Genomic DNA, 20,357 nt, shown 5'->3' with positions numbered 1-20,357 from the left:
GAAAACAACTCTGTAGATTTGATCGCATCTTTTCTGTCTATTCCCAGAGACTTTCTGAATATCACAATGAAACGTATACTCTGGCTTTTATTAAGCTCGATACTGACTGCAGAATTTTTAAACGGGACCCGAGTCGTTACTTTGTACTTTGCACGTCACCAGATTGCGGTAAATCCACTTTAGTGGCTGCTGTAAAACTGACGGCTTCAGTAAAGAGCTCCGTTGCCATTTGAGTCATTTCCTCATTAAAACCCCGCAGCGCTGAGGGTGGAAGACGGGCTCTAAATAACACCCAAGTTTGGGAATTAATTGTTTTAAAAGCAGAGCAGTTGATTTCTATGTTCATCCATATTTAAAATGAATATTATTGTTTTAGTTTAAAATATTTACGCTCCCTGAGGCGTTTTAATCGAGCTTTCAGAGGCTTTCCTCGGACATGGCTCGCTGACCTCTCTGCTGTGAAGGTTTCCCTCCGGCGCTGCTGATGTCATCGGGCCTCTCCCTGCATTTCTCATCGGCCGCCGCGGGTTTTATCTCCTTCCACTTCCTTCTCCGGGAGAGCCGGGCGGGGAGATGCTCTTTTCAAATCTGCATCCGTCTGCATCCGTCTCTCTGTTTCTGGCCCGTTACGGTAATCAAATCTTTCAGTCTCTGAGAGGCTTAGAAGATGACTTTACAGTATTTCGCTTCCCTTCACCATCACTCCCACTCGCTGCAGCCCGCCTGGCCTTTCTGGCTAATGCATAAATGACATTTGGGATGTAGAAACGAACACTGCTGACCTCCAAGAAGATTCTCTAACTGGAAATGATCGGAGGAGATCCCTGAAATTTAAAACAAATGGAAAACATGTCACAACATTTTTCTGCCTCCATGTTTTTCAATTTATTGGAAGATTAGGAACTCTAATCTTAAAATCACAAATAATGCATTGATCATTGTATTGCTATTCTGCTTTTAATCCACTACAAAAACACAAAATCTTACCAAGTAGCCTATTTTTCATAGTTTCTAGTACAAATATCTGAGTGAGCGCAAGACAAGACAATTTTTTTTAAATGTCCTTTAAGAAGTAATTTTACTGCACTGTAATTTTTACTTTTACTTGAGTAACTTTATTACAAAGTATTTCTATTCTTCCTTGAGTAAAATTTCTGGGTTTTCTATCCGCTGAATGAAAAACAAACATGTTTTACCACAAATTCACCAGACACACACAGTTTGCAGTTTTTGTTCAAAGTTTCTTATCATTTTATTGAAAGAAATTAATCTGGAAACATTTTCTTTTGCCTGATTTTATTATTTTTTGTTTCTTACTTGAATTATTGTCATTTAAGTCCTAAGAATACCAAAAAATCTTCTTGACTTTACATTTTGATGTAACGTCTAAATATTAAATGATTGATACTACTGATGTAAAACTACAACTTCCACTGGCTGATTATTTCACTTATAAAAATACGTTCTGCGCTTATAATTGGGAGTTTATTGCAGATTTTTCTCAAAAAATTGTCCAAAACATCTCCGTCAGCCTTAATTGATGTCGGATTATAGTTCATAATCTATACAGTAAGTAATAAAAAGTCGCCTTAACCGTCATAAATAAGCGCACATATTTCTAAATTAGTACCGCAAACACTTTGATTTTTATTGCAAAAAAATCACAAGAAGTATTACAAAATCCTTAAGGGACTGAAAGGGTGTTCAATAACATTATTTAATTTTAAGGATTCATTGATATTTTAACAGTTTGTGATCAGGTTTTATCAATACATTCTGGCACAACTGGCCCTTTAAGAGCTTTTATGAACTTAATTTGGCCCAAAACAAAAATGAGTTTGACACCCTGATCTAGTGGATGTTTAGCAAGTTGCATTTTTATTCTGTTTTCTAAAAAAATAATCTGACATTTAGAGCGTCCATTTTAATCTCAATGTGAATTGAGTCAGCAGCCGTTCCCAGATTCGACGAATAAGCATAAAAAACCTGTTACTTTGGCAGTTTGAAACTCTTAAACATAATCCGTCATAAAGTAACGTGGGTCATATTTCACTTTTATGGCTGAGTCGAGGTTTTCATTTCTCAGTAAAATTGTTCTCATTTACAAGAGGAAGGTGGAACGACGACATCCGAGCCACGGCTGCCCACCATGGCTGGTGATGGATGGGTGGATAAATAATACAGAAGGAGGGAAATAGAAAATGAAAGGACGGCCTCTTTATTAATGGATGACCTGTACCAAAACAGATGGATGGGGGGATGGGAGGAAGAGGACGAGGGTTTGGGGAAGTTGAAGACAAACCTCGTGATCTTTGCTTTTATCCATGTAGCGCTCTTTGGTAATGGACAGAAGAGGTCATTACCATCCAAAACATCCATCAAAATGTTCTTGGATGCCAAAAAGTGACAGTTTTTTTTGCTATCCATCTGTCCGTTTATGTGTCCAACCCAAGAGGATTCCCTCCTAGGTGGAGGTAAAAGTGTTATTTCTGAAGTCTCTTTCCTTCGCCTTGCTCTCGCTCTGATTTCTATGAATCATTTAGCGACACTAATTAGAACCTTTGTTATCACAGATTGCCCCCGAGCCACTTATATCTCCACTGCCTTTCATTTTCAGATCCTGCTCTTCCTTCCTCCCCCGGGAGGCATAAATCAGTCATTCCTTCACCGCTCCGTCCTCCATGGACTGGTTACGGGGATTAAGGGGCTAATTGAGACTTAATTGAATAACAGATTAGGACATGTTCGTATTGTACTCTTATGTTTTTACTTAAGTTTTTGGAGATAATTATTGTCGCTTCATGTTGGTCCTGTCTGTTTTTAGCTGTGGCTCATAATTAAAGAAGATGGATATTTCTGAAGTGATGTTCTTGTGTAAAAGTTTTGTCATTTCAGCAACAAGGTAGTTCAAAGTGTTTCACATGGTAGAAACATACAATTCAACAAAAAAAAAAAAAAAAAACATAGTACTAGTGTAAGAATAAAGTAATCATATTGTTACAATCTGAGCTAGGAGCATGTCGATATAAACGCAATGTCACGTAGCCACCACAGGGGCCGCTCTAACTTCGAATTGCCCTCTTTGGCAAATTGAAAATAAATTGAGTTTTATAAACTCAAGACTTTTTAAAATAAGATTAGACAATTAATAAATTATTTTTGATTCATTTGGGCCTTGATAGGAGAGGAAAGCCTGGACTTTGGGTATTTTTTCCCCTACAAATCGACTTTCTTCACCAGGATTGTGTGTATAATGACACATCAGTGTCCAATGAGCTCCACAGGTGAACGATCAGAGATGAGTGTGAACTCCACATCTCTTCTTCTCTTTTTATTAAACACCTCCACGCTATAAGCAGATTGGGAGTCAGCAGGTGTGTGTGTGTGTGTGTGTGTTTTGACTTTAGTTTAGGAGGGGGGATGGGTGGCATCACCGTTTCCATAGAAACGACATGTTGTACAGACAAAAGACTGTAATTTGTATGGTTTCCGTAGCAACAGGCAACACAATATAGAAAGTTGTGCCAGGTGAGAATAGGATGGTGAATAAATTAGTGTTTTTCCAAAACCATGTTTGAACTGACTTGTTAGATTTCTCCTGATCTGCTAAGAGATCCGACACACAACAGTTTTATTGGTGTCTCCGCATCAGAGAGAGTGAGTGAAAAGCAGGAGGCGGAGCAGCAAAGGAGCCCGATCAAGATCGGATTTCTGGTTTAAAGGGCGTTAATTAGCGGTGTCTGGCTGGGTGGGTGGGCTGGAGATGCCACGATGAAGGGGAAATAAAAGACAAGGAGGAAGGCACGCTGCAGAGGGAAACCAGATCGGGCTGATCTGGGTTGCATGCAGCCGGCGTCCTTTCCATTGCGTGCACCGCATCATTCACCGACCCGCACATTCACCCAGCTGGACCACCCTTCAGGCTGCGTGGTGACTTGATGTTGCAGGGCGGAGCTGGAGCGTCTTATCTGCAAGGCTGGTCCCCGCAACTGCGTGCAAAGTGATTGTTTGGTGAGTTTTCTAGGATCATGAGGAGTTGCTGAGATTTTTCTGTTGCGCACGCAGCCTGCAGAAGGCATCAGTTTTGCTTCGTAACCGCAGCGGATGAGAAAACTCCGCGAAAAGAGCGAGCAGCGGCGCCGCGGGGACCGCAGCAGGTTGGGATTCTCCCCCGGCTGCTGACCTCCTGCTCCGGGGGAAGATCTCCCCACGCCAGGCGCCTTCTCCTCTTCCCCACCGATGCGTCCGGCGGCCCCTGATGCTCGGCGGCGCTCCGGGGCTTTCCGGTCGGTGGGAGAGGCTCGAGCAGCGGCCGCGCGCCGGTAGGATGCTGCGCCAGGTGTTGCACGCGGGGCTGAGGACGTCATTCCACGCACTGGGCCGGTTCGTGGCCGGTCACGCGGTGTTCTTCGCCTCGGCGCCCGTGCTGCTGGCCATCCTGCTGGGGGCCAGCTTCAGCCGCTACCGCGTGGAGGGGGACGTGGAGAGCCTGCTGGCGCCCAAGCACAGCCTGGCCAAGATCGAGGGCAACCTGGTGGAGAGCCTGTTCCCCGTGAACCGATCCAAGCACGCGCTCTACTCCGACCTGCAGACACCTGGACGCTACGGGCGCGTGATCGTCACCGCCCGAAGGGGCAGCGTGCTGGACCCGGTTCACCTGGAGACCATTCTACAGGTGAGCACACACTTTGGTCCCGATGTTAAGAAAACTAAACTTGAACTTGAACTTAAACGCCCTGCAAAGAAAAATGTAATCAAGAAATTAACTAAGTTAAGTACATTTGTAATTAGAGGTAAATTTCATTATTTAGGGGTCAAATTTTGACGATAAATTTTGCTGGAAGATAAATTGTCCCATGAAATTGCTGCGATAAACGATAATGTTTTGAGATCATTTTCAAGTAATATTATGGTAATAATATAATAATAATAATAATAATAATAATAATAATAATAATGCAAGAACAGATTCTCAAAGATCAGTAAAGTTTAAATTATAATCAACATTTAATACTGAAACTGGAAGACAGTTTAAATATCCAAAATAAATAAAGCAACAGAAATAAATAAAATGAATTAAGAAGTCTGTAAACAAAATTGTCCTTCAAAAAATGGGCTAGTTGAGACCAAAACACCAGACTGATGACTTTTGTCATTCAGTTTTTGGTAGAAAGAGAGGTAGAAAAGAGGAGACAATAAATCTTGCAAATGCGATTAATTGATTTAATGCTTACTGTGACAGTTATGTTCCCCAGAGTCGAATTTCTCCGCAATTTCTTGCCTTTGCAACATGAAGGTGCCATCCAGTGTCTTTCTGCATGTAGTTTACATGTTCTGTGTTTGCTTTTCCAAAACACAACTGGTACTAATTAGTTTCTGTAGACTAAATTGTGTGTTCATGTTTGTCCTGTACATCTTTATGATGGACTGTCTCTGTTTTCCCTGCCTCTTGCCCAGTGACTGCTGGAGATTAGTTTCGCTGATATGGCTTGATAACAATAATTTACTATTATTGTTTTCTACAGTGATGTGGGTTGAAATATTGACCTTGGAAAAACAGACAGGAAGGAGGAGGGTGGATGTAAAGTTGGATGGACAGAAAATGTGTAGATAGATAAATAAATAGTAAGGGCTGGCAATAAATCAATATCCCGATAGACACATAATCAATATCAATAGATGGTACTTCTGGCATTGTGGGAGATGTAGGCGGAGGAAAGACTTTAGCTGCTCAACCTCTCATAGCCAGCTAAGCTAGGTTGGTGGCATCAACTAACTCACTCATTCTTTGGTTACCTAGCAACTCACTCATTCTTTGGTTACCTAGCAACAACTTACTGAGTAACTTGGGCAGCAGCAGCAGTTCAAAGTTCCACCATTGTGTCTCGTAACTGCTTAAAAATTATACATATAAAAAATGAACAATGTGGAGTAAAATCTGTGGATAAAATGGGAACGCTCAAACCACCAGCTTTTGCGAGTGTTCCATATTTTTAAAATGAAATGAATAAATAAATAATTATTGATATCAACGGATATGAAATGGTTAAATCGTGATATGTTTTTCGTCCATATCGCCAGTCCTATGTTTTCCCCATGCGCAGTTAGCCTCTGAAGAATATCTTCTGTTTGTTTTTAGATTAACACCATACTAAAAGACCCAATTATTACCAATTTTCAGTGTTCTGGTTTTGATTTTTATCAGACTGTGATGGCATTTTAAGAAGTTTATGAACTTTAATGTCCCTAGCCTGTTGACCTAACAGAGGGACTGTGGTAGATTTCTACATAATTAACCTTGAATGTTTGCTGCTGAAATGGGGAACATTAATTTGATCTGACTCACAGTTTTGGTGTCAGAAGTGTTTAGAAAATGGTCAAGTTTATGAAACAAATCTTTATTTTTTCATGGCACTACAGCCAAACAACCAGGTTGGATTTGCATTACATTTGGTGAAATCAAGTTCCAGTTTTCCTAAGTTATCTTCATAAGTTTTTTTATTGTTGGCAATAGCCTGTGTTTCCCAATTTGAAAAGTGACTAAAAGAGATGAATCTATGTCAACTTATTTTTGGACACCAAGTGATTACAGATTAAATTCTCATCATCTTCCTTGCCACCAATCATGAGATTCCCCAAAAGAGCCTCAACCTTCAGATTTATTCACTCCTTCCTCATTAGCATTCATTAAACCAGCAGTTTGTAATGAAAGAGTGTTTGCTTGTGCAATATTGACTGTAGTTATGATGGAAGAAATGATTTGCTGACTAATAATCTCAAAGAAAGTGAGGTCTTTTGTGAAGGGCTGCATCTTGCTGATGTTCTTTTCCCCCATGAAAAACATCAATGTGACCCGTTTTATGTACATGTTGCAGGAACACTGTTGGTCCGCAGGGGATTCCCGCAGTACAGTGGAAATGCTCTGTTTCAGGGCTGTACATTATTTCCATCTCACAGGCTGCAAGAAGCAAACAGAGTGGTGCATAAAGAGATAAATCCACTGTTACATAATCTGATGATGTCTGCAAGGCCTGAGATTCTGTAATTGTTCTCCTCTGTGCCTGCAGTCGGCCACCGTGTGTGTGTGTGTTATAACGTCTCCCTGCAAGCCTTTTAATGTTCCTTAGAGAAGGGAGCTGAACTTGTTGCATGCAGTGCCCAGGATCAACAGAGACTGGTGGAGGGAACATAACCGGCTGTGACTCATTCAGACAAGTTACTGCTTCCTCTGACACTAACAAAACCAGAAAATATTCCTGCTAATTTTGAGTCAGTAAAACCTTACGGAGGAAGCTAATGGTTTACTATGCTACCATGCATTTAGCTAGCTGTTTAATAATGCACTTCCCCAATATGCGCAAAAGGTTTTCTGTGAGTTTAAAAGGGAACTGGACATGGAAGAAGGTTTATGTCTATGGTGAATAATTTCTCTGTTGAACTGCATCTTGGATAATTAGACCTCCAGTGAAATTTACAAGAATAAAGTCGTTCAAAAATGAAATCATAACATTACAAAATAAAGTCATAGAGACGTATAAGAATAAAGTTGAAATATACAACAATAAAACATTTCTACCTGGATATTACAACTTAATTCTCACGACTACCGTAACACTGACTTTATATTCTTAATACAACTTTATTTTCATAAAATTCTGACTTTTTTTTTCCTAATTTGACTTTATTCTTGTAATTTTATGTTTTTAATAGTTTTTCTTAGTATGACCCTAATATTTTGCTTTGGCATGGTAAAATTTTGTAAAAAAAAAAAAAAAAAAAACACATTTCCCTTTCTGAATAAATGCACTGAAATAGATTTCCCAAATTTTTTAGTGTGAGATTTTGCTGCTATTAATTGTTGCCTCATTAATAGGCATTTGCAATTGAAAAGTTTAACTACTTTTCTATATCTTAGCTAATAACAAATTTTAAATCTTATTATATTTTCACACAAATCACAGATCTGAAAGCTGAACTTGCTGCCTGCTTAGTCTTTGATGAAATACCTGCAGTGTCTTGGAGTTATTTAAGGCAGGATCCTTCAAGAGCCTGAATCCTGTTCACATCTAGGGCAAAATGCACTGAGCTTGCTGCTTTGTGGATTAAACGCCATCGATCTTCAGTGAAGTTTTGCTCCAGAACTTTACAGAATCCTCTCCTCATTTCAGGCCAAGAAAAGAAAAAAACACACACAATAGAAACTAAAGTCTTCATACAGAAGTCCTCTTAAAGGTTGATGCAGCACTCTGAGGTGGTAGTCAGCTCACTGTGCCAATGACTGGCATCAAGGCTGTTGCCTAGCAACCGGCACTGTGGATGCTGGCACTGTTATCTCGCCAGATAATAATAATTATAATAGTTTGGGGGTTTTCACTATAGTTTAGTTTTGTTTGTCCAATTGACTTAGTTTTTAGAGTGTTTGCCAGTTTTCATTAGTTATTATTGAATAAATATAGTTTAATTGTTATTAGTTACAGTAGTAGTTTGAGTTTTTCATACCCTGGTAGGTAACACTTTATTTGGAGGGGTGTGCATAAGCCTAACATGACACTGTCATGAATGTTTATGACTGTTGTCAAACATTATTTGATAAATAATGACACTTTTAATGCAAAGTTCTGTTAAAACTTGCATTAAAAGTCCACTAAAAGTGTTAACTTTGCATTGAAAATGTCAGAATTTAGCAAATTACACCTTGCAGTAATAAACATTTCTGAAAACTCCTTCATGTTTGTGACAGATTTGAAATCATGTTTATGACAATGTCATTTCAGTCTTATCCGCACCCCTTCAAATAAAGCGATACCTTTTGGTTCATTTTAGTTGCAGAAAACAAAAAGTATTGTATTCTGATTATCTATTCTATACAATGATTTGGTACTTAATACACAACAGAAGACACGGTTCTCAAAACATTTATTCAGTTGTTGAAAAAAAAAACCCGTTGCCGACACCATTTTGCGGACTAGCGTAAACGTGGCCAGGAGCCGTATGGAATGACGTAATTTCCCAACTGCTGACGTAAACTTCTTATGAGGTGGAAAAATTATATTACATCCGTAATTTATTTATTTATTTTTAGTTTTATAAACACGCAATACCGTTCCAGTTAGTTATAGCTTTTCCCCGTCAATTACAATTTTTATGTACTTTTTTAATTTCAGATTTCGTTCGTTAGCTTTAGCTAACTTGCTAACTATAATAAGCTTGGTGCAGTGAAGTGTCAGCACGCTCCGCCATACATCTTCGAAACGCAAAGTTTCCGATAAAGTAGGTAGCAGCTGAAACTTTTCCTTAATGTGGGAAAGAAACAGAAACTCTGCTTCTGTCCCAGCTCCACAGGCGGATCTACCAGATGCAGGTGACGGTCCCGGCTGCGACGACAGGCTCCAGCGGCTTCAACTACTCCTTCTCCTACCTCTGTCTCCCCGACGACAAGAACGTCTGCATCGTGGACGACATAATCCGGGCCATGGAGGAGATCCAGTCAGCCCGGACTTCCAACCGAAGCGTCCCGGTTCTGTACTACCCCATCACACAGCTGGCGGACGGGAGGCAAGCGTACATCGGGCACCAGCTGGGCGGCGTGCAGGGCTGGGGACCCGGCGGGGCGGTGCGGCCTCAAGGGACGGGAGCCAAAGGGGAGGGCGTCCGATCCGCAAAGGCGGTGCAGCTCACCTACTACCTCCAATCCCGGAGCGGGCTGATGGATCGGGTGGCAGGTCGGTGGGAGAAAGCCTTCTGTGCCGAGCTGAAGCTCTTCGGAGCGTCGCGCCCAAAGCTGGGGCTTTATCCCGCCACGTCTTCCTCGCTGCGGACTGACTTCCAGTTCTCCTCCGTGCTGGCAAGTCGCCCCCTGCTGGCGAGTTTGGGAGTGTGCGGGGTTCTGGCCATCCTCTGCTGCTCCATGAGGGACTGTGTGAGGTCCAAACCCTGGCTGGGGATGCTGGCTCTGCTGTCTGTGGCTCTGTCAGGACTCACTGCTGCTGGGATCCTGAACCTGACCGGAGCTACATACAACTCCACCTACCTGGGAATCCCTTTCGTCATGCTAGGTAAGTTTATTGGTTGATACAACGAAGATCAGAGGGGTAGAGTTCCCAAAATGTTCCCAAACATTGTACTCAAGTAATAATAGCACTACTTTAACATATTTTACTCAACAGTAAAAGGTAGCTGCCTGAGAAAGTGGTCAAGAAAGAGTAAAAACAGTATTTGACAAAATGTCTACTCAAATACTGAATAACTGATCAAATTATCAGTTAATAATTAAAAGTTACATCATCAGACGCACCAAAATATAAGAGAGAACTGGAAATGTTGGTATTTTAAGGACAAAAATTACAATAATTCAACCAAAAATAATAAAATCAGGCAAAGGTAATTTTTTCAAACCAGTTTCTTACAATTAAAAATTTATTAAACTTTAACAAAAACTGCAGGTGTGTCTGTGTCTGATGAGTTTTTGGTTAAAACATGTTTGTTTTTCATTCAGTGGGTAGAAAATCCAGAAATTTCAAAAATTTTCTTTTGCCTGATTTTGTTATTTTTGTTACTTAAATGAATTATTTTCATTTTGGTCCTTAAAATACCAGAATTTCCACTTAACTTTATATTTTGGCCAACTGATGATGTAATTTCTAATATTAAATGAGTGATCAGTTACTCTGTACTTTTTACCAAACACTTTTTTATTGGCGTCAACCTTGGTATCGGTCGATATTAGTCATTTTTTAAGATATTGCTATCATCTGATTAATAAAACTGGGCCTGTTTGAACAACTGCTATTTATTTTTGATTTATTTCTGGTGGGCCTTTTTCCCAAAAGGTGTCAAAATGGTAGCGAAATATATATAATGTTAAATATCGTTTACTATCCATAATAGTAATATTGGATATCAGCCCAAATCTGAATGTAAACCTGTTGGAGGCTGCAGGAGTCTTAAAACTGGGGTTGAGGTTTGAAGTATTGACTCATTGGAGTAAATACAAATGCAAATAAATTAGTTTTTCTTTAAATGTACAGGTATGGACAGTTTTTGCATCAGTTTATCATATAAAACCCCTTTGAAATACATCAGTGTTTGTGTTAAACGAGTATTCTTACAAAGCACGTTGATGCTGCAGCTGTGCTCCTCTTCTGGAACTCGTGGGACTTATTTTGCAGAGTCCTGTGGCTGAACGCCGTCTCAAAGTAAGCAGATCGTCAAAATGATTGACAGGCTGTAGGACAGGAACTCACTGAGGGGGCGGAGGACGAAACAAATGACACATTTTCTTACTTGAGGCAAATTCAGAACTAAAGCAAAGGTAAGAAAACAGGCTTCTGGTGTTGCAGCTGTTTAATGCGGATTTGGAGCAGAATCAAAAGGTTTTATTTAATAAATATATTCCTGCACCATGCATGAATGTTTAGGAAGGTTTTTCTGTGCTTCACTTACTGCAACTTCCCCTTTTATTGTTTAAAATTAGATTTTTGGTTAATTTGGTGGTTCCCTGCAGAGTAAACTCCATATTTGCTAACAGATCCAGTCGTCTGCATGCTGAGCTGCAGCTTGTTTACCGTCAAACACGGCTGACTCACATCGGGTATTGACAGATATAATGAACAGAGTGTCAGTCAAACCTCAAATGAAGGAAAATTAAACATGAGTGGATGAACATGAAGCTCTGTGTGCACACTGATAAAATACAGGATGTAACTGCTGATCCTTTTTCTGAGGCACTAATTTACATTAACCTTCATTACAGGGTCTCCTATTTTTTAAATGCAGGTTTATCTCTCGTTGTTTTAGTAAACAACATAAAAATTGAACATGGTTTAAAGGTTTATCTTTCCTTTTCTCTGACAGTTGATGGTTTTTGACATGTAGATTATTTTGCACTTTTAGTTACTCATTTGAACATTACCTTTCTTTCTTTTCCAGCTGCAGCTTGTTTGTAATCACTCAGCTGTTTTCATAATAACTGCCTCTGTATAAATGTGCCCTGGTTTTTATTTTTATTCTTTAGTCTTTCTGTTAAAATCTACGGCGCCCCCTAGGGGACAGGGGGATAAAATGTATTTTATGTTCCCTCGCAATATGCTTACTGCAATATTTTCTGGTCTATTTTCAATACAGTCATGAATGTCAATTTAAAATTTCAAATATATGCACATTTATAGAGAATCTGAAAACATGTTTATATATTCTTAACTCCTTGGCAAAAAAATGATTGAAATTTGATTTATTCACTTTATGTTTGTTTCTGTAAGGTTGAGATGAAAACGGCCCTTTGTTAACCAACACAAAAAAGACACAATAGAAACTGTCAGATGACGTATTACCCCGCGATAATAACTCAGAAATAGTCCAAATAGTTTCTGTTTATCTTGGTTTGTGGTGCATTTCTATCCTAAAAAATATATAAAACTTCAGGTATCTCACCAACGAGATCTAAACCTTTAAAAACCTCATATTACAGCAGAAAGACTTTCAGTTTTCAGTTACGCCGCATGAAATGACCAGAGACCGCAAAAGAAAGTTCATGTCCACCAGGGGGCGCCGTAAAATTCTCAACTTGCTCCTATTTTATTTTATTTTTTTTTGCCATTTAATTAAGCTTCATTTCTCTGTTGCTAAGTCTTCAATACATTTACTCTTTCAATACATAATAAAAATCTCAAAATGCTGAAACTATTTGCCTAAAATATATTGAACTCCTTAAAACGTAACTGTTTTTATTACTCGCATTAAAAATGCCTACATTGAGAGCAAAATTAAACTGAAATTAAATTCCTTGTTTGTGTGCAGAAACGTAGTAAATCAAGGAGATTCTGATTAGATCTTAAATTAAGTTTAATTGTTTCTACAAGGTGACAAAGAGGGCAGCTGACCAGAATACAAAACAAAATCTGATTAGGTTCCAGTGAAGCTTTAAATAATTGCAGTGAACAGGAAAAGTGCATAAAGAGACATGAAGTGTCTCCGAAATCCTGCATAAAATATTAATCCACATAAATGCAGCTGAGACGAGGTTCGTTTTAGCAGCTAATTTAGTGATGAAGTGAGATGAGAGATGAGGAAAAGATGCAAATGAGAAGTGATTAGAAAACTGCTGGCCTCCTTATGGCGTCTGGAATATATTGACTTTATAGTAACTTCTCAAAGCAGCAGCAGCAGCGAAAACCAACATTATTTTAAAAAGCACAATACTAACATGTTTTAAATTCAATGATAAGAAAAATACGGCTAAAATTGAATCTATATTTGTTCCTCCTTACAAGTATTCAGGTTAGAATGGTCAAAAAGTTCAAACTAAATGGCAACAAGGGGTGTTAAAGGAAGATATTGAAAAATAGCAGCCTGTGAATAGCAGGCTACGTAATAGGAACACGTAATAGAAACGTGTTCCTATTACGTGTGTAATAGGAACACGTTTGTTCCTATTATTTCTTAGGAACAAACGTGGAGAGTAAAACTGAAAAATAAGACAGATGCTTCTTCTTCTTCTTGATTTTTATTAGCGGTTGGCAAAAATATTAGGTAAGCATTACTGCCACCAGCCGATGTGTGGCCACATGACAAAAATTAATAATGAAATAAAAATAAATTAGATATAGCTTCATATCCTCTACTTCCTGAATTTATCTGCAATAAATCAACAATGTCCAATTTAATTTTCATGTTACTAAGGTTCTTAATTAACTTGTTTCTCTGAATCAATGCAAAATAACATGTTTATTGTCTCATTTTCCCCACAATCACATTTCTCTGTCTGATGTTTCCCTATTAAAAATAATGTGCTGTTCAGTCCAGTGTGTTCAATTGTAAGTCGGGAAATAATTATCTCTTCTCTCCTGCTCCTTTCTGTTGTCATTTCTCCAAAAATAAGACAGCTAGGACGCAATCACCTGTTCACATGATGTACATGCCAAGTGTTAGCACTGGTGCTAGATTAAGTTAGCAAAATGGATGGTTTATGCTTAAATTGCAAATCTTGACTTGTGGGATATTTTATGGTTTAATTGCTTAGAGTAGGACAAAAAACCCCACATCTTTTCCAGGATCTTTAATTGTTGCTCCTTGTGACAAAGCTAATGCTAGCACTACAACACAGCTAGCAAGTACAAGTATTTAGAGAAATTACAGTTTTGAATTATTCAAAACTTGTAGGATTGTTTATAATTTAGTAGTTGCTAAGAGGAAAACAGAAAAAGGCAAGAATATAATACAATGCACTTATTGCTCCTTGTTAAATATGAGCTAATGCTAGTGTTCTCAGAGCTAGCAGCTAAAAGTAGAAGTTAGTTTTGAACTCCACCCATAGAAAACAAACAAACAAACAAAAAACATTACTTCCAAACTTGTGGGATTGTTTATGACTAAGTAGCTGCTATGAGGAATATATAGAGAAAGACAAGAATAAAAATAAGTATACAAAATCACCACTTTTTACTCCTTGTTTAATATGAGGTAATGCTAGCTTTCATCACCCTCTACCCTGAAGAAAAAACCCAAAAGTATAGTGCTTCCAGACTTGTAGGACTGTTTGTGATTTAGTAATTGTTTAGAGAAAGGAAAAAATAAAAACACTGAGTAAAACATAATTGCTACTTGTAACGGTTTATGTACAAGCTAGTGTTAGCATTGCAACACAATTACATGAGTTAGAAAAGGAGCACTTTTAAACAACCATATAATTTCTTTTATAAATATTTTTTGTATGTGTAAGTCATATAGTCAGTTATTATGGTATTATTGCTCAGACATTCATCTAGTAACTATTGTCTACTAATATTTTGTTGTAAATATACATGAGTTAAAATGCTGTGTGTTTTTTCTGCTAAAAACCATCTTGTGCGCTAAGTGCTGTCCTCATCTTCTCCTTGCGCTCTGGGTCTCTCCTGGAAACATGGATTTAACACTTGTGTCATTTTGACACTCACACACTCTGCAGATCTTTCTCCCACACTTTTCTCTCCTGCCACCACATTAAAGTGTCAGTACAATGTGGCTCTGCTAAGGTGTTAAGTGTTTTGCCATGGTGAACTCGCCACAGGAAGAAGGGTGTCCGTGTGTCACTGGTGACTCATGGACGCCATGGCAACCAAAGTGTAAAAAAAAAAGCCAATGAAAACCATCTGTTCCACATATACAGTATAAATATTTATGTGAATGCTTGCACGTGAGAATGAGCATGAATGGATTACTGTAATATTTAAATTTCAAATATTCATATTTATGAATGGAGAGAAAAAAGCAGGTTTAATTTGAATTTTGAGTTTAAATGTGTTAATATATTTCACTGCAGATTCACTTACCAAGAGTGGTTGTGGAAGTTGTGGGAAAACTGCTTTTCATGGTGTGTTACATTCGTCATTTCATGCATCTCTGCTTCAAACAGACTCGAGGTGTGACAGTTTTTCAACTTCCTGGTGCGATGACATGATTGGTCTCAAATAACATGAAACTAGAGTGAAACCAAAATGTCCAGAGGGGCCAATTTGATGGGAATTGGCTGGCTTTGACGCCATCTGTTTAAAGTGGCTGTTAATATTGCTTTAATTGACCTTTTTGAACAGTTGAGGGTAACACTTATTGGTGAACAGCTATTTACTTTCCAGTTGAGAAAATCTTTTATAGTCGCCAAAAACATGGGAACAAAATCTGTCTTTTTGGCATATCCAATGTTCTTTACTTGGCATTTTGCTGGGTTTTTTGTGTAATTGGGTGTAGATTTTAATTCTCGTTGCCGTCTCCAACAGGCCACGGTCTCTTCGGCTCCTTTGAGATGTTGTCGTCATGGAGGCGAACGCGGGAGGATCAGCACGTAAAAGAGCGAGTGGCAAGTGTCTTTGAGGATGTCATGCTGCGTTTCTCCGGCTCCACCATGATCCACCTGATGACGTTGGGTCTGGCTGCCTCGCCGCTCACCAACATGGAGGCCGTCCGCCTCTTCTGCCGCAACGCCGTCCTTGCCATCACCATCAGCTATATCTACATGCTGTCCTTTTACAGCTCCTGCCTGGTGTTTACAGGCTACTTGGAGACGAGGTATAGACATGGCTGCTTCTGTCGGCGAGTACCAAAGCCAGACCGGCTGGACTCGAAACCGGCTTGGTACCGGTGTTTGATGTACACCCGTTACCAAGATGAGACGCAATCAACCAACCCGCCTAATATGCCAAATCCTAACCTAACTCATATGGCAAACAGTTCTGGTGTTCATGGACACACGGCTAACTCCATACAAACACACTCGCCCCATCACACTCATCCAACAACAACCACAGATCCTCATCCTCAGGACTGCCATCTTTTACTGGGATGTGTTCGACATTGCTATGGAGACTGGATCACCAACACTTACGTCAAACCCTTCGTAGTTTTACTGTATCTGGTTTACATCTCCTTTGGATTGATGGGCTTTCTTCAGGTGAGACACAAACACATTATGATCTGAACAAGGTCTTTGCAACTCACCTCCACATTTCGTAACACCTTTTGGTGAAAACCAAGATTTTTAAGAATGGCTTGTAAAGTAACTTAGGTTTTGATAATAATTACTTAGATTTGGTTGGCTTCTTTCAACTGTTGCTTTGTCAGCTACAAGCCTCAGGAGTGGTGCTATGGTTTGAGGTTTTTCTGTTTGTCCTAATCCTCTCTTTATCACCAGTAAATGTTGGTCTTGCGCTGGAAAGGTCATTGATGTTGTGGCAACTGTGAACAATTAAGTCAGGGGTGTCCAAAATCAGTGATCAAGGGCCCCGGTATCCTGCATGTCTTTGTTCTATGCTTGGTTCAACACACCAAAATCAAATGATGGCTCATTTTTAGGCTTCTGTAGAACATTGTTAGGTTGAAGAGATGGTCAATACCAGGGTTGGCTTCCTGCATGTTCTAAAACATGCAGGATACAGGATACAGACCCCTGGGGACATTGTTTGTCTGCATCAGAGTTTGATCACACATTCATACCTCCCAAAACGAGCTGGACTTTCTAGGCAAACAAGCTAGAGTTTGAGCAAAGCAGACTAAACAAGGTTTGGCAAAGTAGCCTTTCCTTTGCCAAAGGCTGCAAGCGTCAAATCAACAACAGGCGTACCTGAGCCTTAGTCAATTGACCGTTAGTCAGATGACTCCGGGTCATCTGGACATGGTATCTACAGCCAGTTGATCTGTAATTGTTGTTGATTATATTGGTATATGGGCAACCTTTGGTGACTTTGAAGCTCAATACTCCTCTACCTTATTTTTTAAATTTCCTACTTTACAAAAATTACCAAGATCAATTGGCTTTCCTTGTGTCATATCATATTCACCGCCCATTGATCCCTAGAGTCTCTTGGAACAAATGCTATTACCTCCAAATTAGGGGCAATAGGAATGAGGGGTTAAAACGTTGGGTTATAAACTTCCAGATACTTTGACAAACTCAAAAAAGTGAAGTTTTAATTGCAAATTCTTCTTATTGTCACTGAATAAATATATTTCTGTTTCCAACAGGTGACCCAGGGCTCTGATCCCAGTGCACTGGTTGCCACGGATACAGCAACAGTGTTGTACACGCATGCACAGCATCGGTACTTCAGCTCCTACTCGCCAGTGATTGGATTCTACATCTATGAAAGTGCCCCCTACTGGAATGCCTCGGTGCAGCGGGACCTGCTGGAGTATGCCAAAGGCTTCCAGCGGATCAGCTGGCTGGAGGCGTACCTGAGCTACCTGTCCGACCGCAACCAGTCCACCAGCCAGCCTCGCGAGAACTTCACCCGCACTCTGCGCCACTCCTTCCTGCACGAGCCGCAGTTCGCTCACTTTGCAGACGACATCATCTTCGCAGAGCGCGGACAAGGGGAGGAGCCAGACGTGGCGGCCTCGCGCATCTTCTTGGTCGCCAAGACGACAGAGAACAAGCGCGAGGAGATGTCGGTGCTGCTGGACACTCTGCGCCGCTTGTCTCTCACCTCTCGGGTTCGCTTCCTGATATTCAACCCTTCCTTTGTGTACTTGGACCGGTACGCGACGGCGGTCAGCTCCCCCCTCAGACACTCACTGCTGGCGGTGCTCTTCCTGTTGGGTCTGTCCTCTTTGGTCGTCGTGGAGCCGCTGGTCTCCCTGTGGCTCGGACTCACCCTTCTCTCTGTCCAGTTTGGGGTTCTGGGCTTCATGACTTTGTGGGGCGTGGAGATGGACTGCGTGTCGGTGCTGTGCCTGATCACGGCTTTGGGTCACTCGGCGGACTGCAGCGGCCCCCTCCTCTGCGGCTTCGCCTCGGGCCGCGGTGAAAGCAGGACTCGCTGGGTTCACCTGGCATTGGAGCGACACGGCATTCCTTCCCTACAGACACTTGTGTGCTACAGCGCTGCCCTGGTACCCATCTGCGCTGTGCGCTCCAACCTCACCCGCACACTTTTTCGCTGCCTCACTCTGACGGCCGTGTGCTCGGCCCTGCACACTCTGGCCTTCCTGCCGACCCTCCTCACCTTCCTGCCTCCCTCCAAGAGCAGGGACCATCGGCCAGGAAGAGAGGGCCAGAGACAGGAAGTGGAGTGTGTTGAAATGAATGACAGCACCAGAGTAGTGGACCAGATCACCACTGTTTGAGCACGTAACGGTTGAAAGGTTGGCAAAAGGGGCAGTATTATGTAAAATCAACTTTTTTTAGCTTTCCATCAGGTTATGATGTCATTCCCTCATCTCAAACATACCTGGATTGTTGCCTTGATTCTTTAATGCATGTTAGAGAAATCCTCTAATCTCCATGGAAACCATTCTGCTGTTCAAAACATCTAGGCGGACATATCCCCGCCCTCAAAGTGCATCTCCTCCCCCACTCAACTCCTTCAGACTAGTCAGCAGCAATTAGCAAACACTTAATGGAACTGCGTGTCTGGTGGAGCCACTTCTCAGTGCAACGCTGGTAAAAACGTTGTTAAAAGGGTTTATAGAGGAGCCATATTGTGATAACTTCCTGAAAACCAAGTTTCAGAAAGAAAATTAAAGAGACAGAAGCCCAATTTCAAGGCGCTAAATTACGAAATCAAATTTCTGTGAAGTCATACAGCATTTTGAAGGTAACGCAGTTACTTGATTGTGCTGCAAAATGGCACTATATGTCAGGAAAATACATAATACTGCCTCTTTAAACAGGAAAAATATGAAATATAGACCATAAGAAGGAGAAAGGCAGGCCTGGATGAAACGTGTCTTCTGTCTGTTGGTGGGGCGACGCGGCATGTAAATGAGTTTTCTCCCAATCACAGATTGAAAATGTGCCTGGATGTAAACACTTTTCACTATAGGACTCGCTTTAGATTCGACCCTTTACTGCCTACTGCTGTGTTTACTTTCTGTTGCCATATCATGTTGCACAATTTCAGCTTGGGTGGCCTGAGGTAATCCTCTGTATTACTTAGTATTTCTACTTTAATGCTGGACAAATAAAGTCAGAATAAGAGAATGTGATGTTTGTGTTTGCCTCTTTTGCATCCAGAAATGCTTCAACTCTTGTTTCAACAAAGGAGTTTTATTGAACTGACAGCTTTGTTGATCAGATGATACTTTGTGGGCACTAATGTAGTTCTCATTTTTATTATTATAACATTAGAAAGAAAATACTATATTTTCTCAGAATATAATTTAAGATTTTTGAGTAAGTTTTGTCCAACTTGATATAAAATCCGACTTGCAGGTTATTTTTCTAACTCAAAACAGTAATTACTAATATTATTACTTATTTCCAGAGATTGTAAAGTAACTTTTGTATTTGTGAAAGTCTATCTGAAGTTTGTTTTTTAACTTTTCTTTCTGTCTAAATAGAGAAGCCACACTTTAAATGTGTAAAATTAATGATTTTCTTTAAGGTCAGAATTAAGGGTTTCACAGGTGTAATTTCTTTTTAAATTAAAATATGGTCACCTTATGGAGTACCACAAGGCTCAGTACCTGGACCAATCATCTTTGCGATATTAATGGGTCCACTTAATAAGATTGCAAAATTATTTTGGTTATTTTTTTTTATTTTTTATTTCATTTATTTATTTTCTCAAATCACTTTTGGAAAGAAAATGGTTTTATTTTAGGAATCTTTTAGTAATGCGGGTTTTTTTTTTTTGCTGTGCTCTTTTTGTCTGCATTTTATTTGTTCTTTTGCATGTTGGCCTTTAATCACATTTTTGAAAGCCATTAACAGATTCCTGAAAGAATCCTGACAGAATTAGAATAATTTATTTAAATTGGCAGGTTACCTGGTACATACCTGACATTTAAGCATATTTTAACGTCATTCTTGTGTTTTATTTTCTAAACAGTGAATGAAAGCTCTGATTTCTTTCCATCTCTGTGTTTTGTCTGCAGGTGAAAGCCGAGTT

At 40.0% G+C, this 20,357-nt stretch overlaps 1 protein-coding gene across 1 annotated transcript; it reads left to right on the top strand.

The window, feature by feature from the left end:
• Positions 1 to 3,002: 3,002 nt before the first annotated feature.
• On the top strand, positions 3,003 to 18,690 carry ptchd1 (patched domain containing 1). The gene is made up of 4 exons (XM_015049624.1): positions 3,003 to 4,675; positions 9,335 to 10,055; positions 15,750 to 16,420; positions 17,491 to 18,690. Exons 1-4 carry the CDS (start codon positions 4,259 to 4,261, stop codon positions 18,589 to 18,591), a joined length of 2,910 nt encoding a protein of 969 aa, XP_014905110.1. The 5' UTR covers positions 3,003 to 4,258; the 3' UTR covers positions 18,592 to 18,690.
• The last annotated feature ends 1,667 nt before the right edge of the window (positions 18,691 to 20,357 follow it).

Source organism: Poecilia latipinna, unplaced genomic scaffold, assembly GCF_001443285.1.
Source record: "Poecilia latipinna isolate Pla-1442-1.1 unplaced genomic scaffold, P_latipinna-1.0 Scaffold953, whole genome shotgun sequence".
Classification (NCBI taxonomy): Eukaryota; Metazoa; Chordata; class Actinopteri; order Cyprinodontiformes; family Poeciliidae; genus Poecilia; species Poecilia latipinna.
The sequence above is the reverse complement of the archived record's forward strand: the minus strand, read 5'-3'. Positions and strand labels throughout refer to the sequence as shown.

What these genes read in the sequence shown, in the direction of transcription:
- ptchd1 (XM_015049624.1), top strand. Translation starts at nt 4,259, where the DNA reads ATGCTCGGCGGCGCTCCGGGGCTTTCCGGTCGGTGGGAGAGGCTCGAG. An exon ending in ACCTGGAGACCATTCTACAG is followed by an intron (nt 4,676 to 9,334) that starts GTGAGCACACAC and finishes CTTCTGTCCCAG; the next exon opens with CTCCACAGGCGGATCTACCA. An exon ending in AATCCCTTTCGTCATGCTAG is followed by an intron (nt 10,056 to 15,749) that starts GTAAGTTTATTG and finishes CGTCTCCAACAG; the next exon opens with GCCACGGTCTCTTCGGCTCC.